Source organism: Notothenia coriiceps, unplaced genomic scaffold (assembly GCF_000735185.1).
Source record: "Notothenia coriiceps isolate Sejong01 unplaced genomic scaffold, NC01 NC01_scaffold00016459, whole genome shotgun sequence".
Taxonomy (NCBI): domain Eukaryota; kingdom Metazoa; phylum Chordata; class Actinopteri; order Perciformes; family Nototheniidae; genus Notothenia; species Notothenia coriiceps.
The window spans coordinates 313-5347 of record NW_011349160.1 but is presented as its reverse complement, the minus strand read 5'-3'; the positions used below and the strand labels follow the sequence as shown (position 1 = coordinate 5347).

The window sequence follows — 5035 nt, the reverse complement described above, 5'->3', positions numbered from 1 at the left end:
CGGGGCCGGGGAATCTGTGTGTGTCGCCCGCCTCCGTCAGACACACAGAGGAAGCTAACAGGATGCTAGGTCGTTAGCAAAAACAGAGAGTGTGTTGTCATTAGACTGCTGTTCTATAACCTGTGTTAACCCCCTCCCTGTTACACACACACATACATACATACATACACACACACACGTCCCGTTATATACCATACGCCCCCCTGGTTTATTACTCATTATCTCATCTAATAATATACTATCCCATGTGTATAATTGTCTCTGCTCCTGTAGTATACATCTATATTTCTGATGCTGCCGTATTTTGGTCTTTTATAGAACATTTTATTTATTTTTTATTGTGTTTTATTTATCTTTTCTACTGAAGATATGTTTACATTTGCTGCTCATTATTTATTGTATTATGTTTATACTTTATTCCACCTTTTAACACACTGCTGATGTAACAAAAGTATTTCCCAATTTGGGATCATTAAAGTATCTATCTACGTACCTCAGTGCCGCTGAGCAAGGCAGCTGTGTGTATGTGTGTTTTGATGATGTATGCGAATGTGTGTGTCTGTGTGTGTGTATGTGTTTGTACATGTGGGTTTGTTAGTGGAAAGGCTCACTTCCTGTCCTGCTGCTTCATCTCTACCTGCAGCTTCATCATCATAACCATTCAATTAAATTAGCTTTATTGGCATGACCATAAAGACATAATGTATTGCCAAAGCTTTGTACAACTACGACAGGTCATAAATATTTTTGAAGAAAAGCAAGAATAACATGCATACTTTTTAACTATGTGAACTACAAACTACTACTACAAAATGTATTTAAAAAAGAAAGAAAGATTTGAGACCTGGCAGATGAACCTGAGGGGTCATCTGACAGTAAATAGGAGGCATGTACAAAATAATGTGCAATTAACAATGATTACACCTATCACTATTGATTGTCTGCCAATTCTTTCCTTGATTAATCAATTATTTTGGCATAATTAATTAGGTTAGTAATGCCACTGAATAAAGTTGTGGGGTAACAGTTTCATCACAAGAGGAAACTACATGCATGCCGTTTGTGATGCAATCCTAATCAAGAATGCCGCTTTATTTTATTTACAGGGTCGTTGTTGCACTCCCTGCTCTCAGTGAGCTTTCATTAGGCTAAAAGTGCACTGTATTATTAATCATTATGGCTTATTACCTGCTTCTAAAATGTGGTATAATTCCTTTATTCCTAATTATAGACAGCTGGTGTTGCAGCTAATACAACGATGATTTCAAAATATATTATTCTAGTTGTATTTATCACAGATGTTATTTCAATATCATTTATTTCACTTTGATTTGCGATTTCCTCAGATCCGTTATCACAGTGTTTGACCTAAATGCAGTTTAAGGTCCACACTCTACATTTTCAGCGCGACATCGCAATGTGCAAAAGTTTCATGGCACTACTTGCAATGCCAAGTAAGGCAAATGACTTCAACTCCCTCATGCTACAACGTTTTTACGGCTTGATACAAAATGAAAACATGACTGATCTACATCGAGTCTGTCTGCTAACATTATAACCTCTGATTTAAGGTTTCTAGGATACACAGTTGTTGATCATGTTTGAGTTGGCGGCCCTCATGAAGCCAACCACCGATCACAATCATTCTTAATTAGTTTATCAAACAACCAAAGCAGGCCCTACAACAACTGGGAAACAAATGAACAAGGGAAAGGGGTAAACACACAGCATCAGCTATATGGAAATATTTTTGTCAAACCATACACGACCCAGCCCTACATTGTAAAAACGTAGAGATGGAGGGAAGTAACTGCGTCAGAGATAGTCGGATTTGATTACTGGATGCAACTCTGCCGTCCAAAAGGAGAAATTACGGCTAAATAAACAAAACACTGAACAGCTACGACCATGTCATGTTATCAGTGATGTTATTTTAACAGGCATGATGTCATCTCTTTTCCACAGTGAGGATAGTGAGGACGAACCCTTCGACCCGCAGCCCCCGTCCAGGGAGAGAGAAAGATCCCACAGTAAGACCAAGAAGAACCGCAGGGAGCGCCGCCATGTTGACCGAGATTCAGAGAGCACAGAATCAGCCTCTGTGCTGCAGCCACAGAAGGGGGCGGAGCCACAGACACAGGTAAACACAGGTGTAACAACAATAAACCTGCAATGTGCAATATAGATATCTTTTTGCAATACTGTGCAATAATCACTTTTATGTGAAAAACAGACGTTGTTTTAAATGTCCCAACATTTTTATAATGTCTCAACAACGTGTCACTTAGTTTTTTACATTGCTGTTCATCGTATTTAACCATGGATGTGAACCTACTTGTCTTTGTTTTTATTCTATTACTAATGTGTTCTTTTCTATATTTAATTAGTTAGCTTACTTTTTATTATTGCATGCCTTTTTGTGCCACTTTTGCTGTAACGCTGCAAAGTTCCCCACGGTGGGACTAAAAAAGGAATCCTGGTTCTGAACAGAAGTCAGTGGCTACCCAGGTTTTGGAGTCCTGGAGTTCTTTCACATTAGCGTAACATATTATGAACGTTTTGAGGACAAGAATACGTTTTAAGGGGACCTGTCATGCAAAATCCACTTTTTCATGTCTTTTATACATATATGTGTCCCCGGTGTGTCAGGGAACTCATAAAGCGTCAGAAGATAAAACCCTCTCTCTTTTCCTCCGTACCCAAATCTCTAAAAACGGGGGAACAACGGAGCTGATCCAGATTTGCGTCCGATATGACGTAATATCTGGAATGTGGGCTGGCTTTACTCCCACGGCCCTATCAGAAACAATGCCCGACTGTTTTGGACGTAATATGGTCTTTGTTTACATTAGCAAGCATCGCTAACACTCAGAGCTAACATGTACCGGAGAGATTATATGTAAAAAAGCAGGAAATATAGAAAGGAACTCACCTTGTGGTAAACCAGACAGAAAAAAGCATTTGAGCTCCATACTGTGTGGTTTGGAACAAGATATGACATTTAATCACGGCAGCATTTAGCTGAGCATCTCGTAGAATTCTGATCAGGCGTTAGCTCCGCCTCCTATTTAGTTTTTTTCAAGCTAAGTACCCATAATCAGCGTTTCTCTAACTGGCTGGAATAGAGGGATATGAGGGATGTCTAAAATGTACGATCCATTTTTGTATTTTGAGCAAAACACATCGTATGTTTTTATATATTTGTATATATATCTGAGACCCATAATAAATGCCTAAAAATAGCATAATAAGAGACCTTTAATGTCACCTCCGTCCTGCAGGCTTCAGAGGAGCCGGTGGCGGGGCCCTCAGAGCCGGGATCAGAGTCGGCGGCCGGCAGCGAGTCAGCAAGTTCTCCCAGGCAGCGACGCTCTGTGATCCGGGACCGCGGGCCGCTGTACGACGACCCGTCACTGCCCGAAGGCTGGACCCGCAAACTCAAACAGAGGAAGTCTGGTCGCTCAGCCGGGAAGTTCGATGTCTACCTGATCAAGTAAGCTAAACCTTATGATGTGTTGTTTTTTCATGAAGAGAGGGAGAATCAAACCGTTTTTATAAATAACGTATTTCTCTTTGTTCAGCTCGGACGGTAAAGCCTTTCGTTCCAAAGTTGAACTTATCGCCTACTTCCAGAAGGTCGGCGACACGACCACCGACCCAAACGATTTTGATTTCACTGTCACCGGACGTGGAAGTCCCTCCCGCCGCGAGAAGCGCCCCCCAAAGAAAGTCAAGGTGGTGAAACCATCAGGTCGAGGACGGGGGCGTCCAAAAGGTAATCAGGCACTTACAAAAACAAACTTAAACTGAAGTTATTTAATTCAAACCAACACTTAGCAAAATTCACATTTGGTGGTGTAAACATAAACAACATAAATCAAATCACTCAAATCAAATCAGGTTTTATTTATATAGCACATTTTAAAAACGATTTTTGGTCGAGCCAAAGTGCTGCACATGCAAATAAAAAACACATTACTGCGATCGCCACAGAAGACAATAAATTACAACAGCAAATATAAAAATCAAACACAGGGAAATGTCATGAGTCGTGCTCCGCTCTGACTAGAAGGCCAGGGAGAAGAAGTGAGTCTTTAGTGTTGATTTAAAAACCTAGGCTCCGGGCCGACCTCACGTGGAAATAATAAGGAAATAAGTTGTAAGATAAGATCAAAAACAGAAAGATTTTAAGAAAGAACACTTTTCTTTGTGTTTAGTTGGATATGTTTATTTTTCTTTGTGTTTGTGTAGGCAGTGGGAAGATGCGGCAGGCTACGGAGGGCGTGGCTATGAAACGTGTGGTCGAGAAAACTCCGGGCAAACTGCTGGTCAAGATGCCCTTCGGCAAAGCAGAATCCTCCGCTGGCACCACCTCTACTGCCTCAAAGGTATGATCAGTCTGTCATTAAGTCGGTTTAGTTAAAGGGATTTAGTTCGAAGATCACTGCAATACACTGAGACGGGCAAATAAACATTCCCAAAGCACCAATTCTGGAAGAACTATGTTTAAGCAGGAAACAAAACCAGAGGTAGAACGTTTGGGGCCTCTCCTGTGTGAATCACCACCTTCTTGTGATGGATGGGCAATCCGTTAGCTGCTCTTGTTTGTGTCTCCAAATGAAAATTGGTCCGAGGATAGCTACTTATATAAAGAACATTATGAATCAGCATAGACAGAAAATCAAGTCAAGGCAAGAAAAACTGAAAGAGGCTGAATCTGAGCAGTGTTTTATCATCCGTCTGTAATTAACACTGAAATAACTGTTGGAGCATGACACCAAAAACCCTTCAGGTTCTTTTGGGAGAAATCTAGTATGAGGGTCACGTCACTTCTGGCAAAAAGAATGAATTAGAGCGCAGCGGAAAATAAGTTTCTTCATGTCTTAATAATAATAATAGATTTATGTTGTTAGCGCTTTTACAGGTGCTCAAAGACGCTTTACAGATATAGTGAAAAGAAAAGAACAATAAATATTATACATAGTTAAAGTCAAATTAAAATCAAGCAATACAAAAACAATCACACATTACAAGC

General features: G+C 40.3%; 1 protein-coding gene across 1 annotated transcript; it reads left to right on the top strand.

Annotated features, from left to right (window-relative positions):
• The first annotated feature begins 1945 nt into the window (after positions 1-1945).
• LOC104949550 (methyl-CpG-binding protein 2-like) lies at positions 1946-4409 on the top strand. The gene is made up of 4 exons (XM_010775922.1): positions 1946-2140; positions 3282-3493; positions 3582-3775; positions 4252-4409. Exons 1-4 carry the CDS (start codon positions 1946-1948, stop codon positions 4392-4394), a joined length of 744 nt encoding a protein of 247 aa, XP_010774224.1. The 3' UTR covers positions 4395-4409.
• The last annotated feature ends 626 nt before the right edge of the window (positions 4410-5035 follow it).

What these genes read in the sequence shown, in the direction of transcription:
- LOC104949550 (XM_010775922.1), top strand. Translation starts at nt 1,946, where the DNA reads ATGTCATCTCTTTTCCACAGTGAGGATAGTGAGGACGAACCCTTCGAC. An exon ending in GGGCGGAGCCACAGACACAG is followed by an intron (nt 2,141 to 3,281) that starts GTAAACACAGGT and finishes TCCGTCCTGCAG; the next exon opens with GCTTCAGAGGAGCCGGTGGC. An exon ending in AGGACGGGGGCGTCCAAAAG is followed by an intron (nt 3,776 to 4,251) that starts GTAATCAGGCAC and finishes GTGTTTGTGTAG; the next exon opens with GCAGTGGGAAGATGCGGCAG.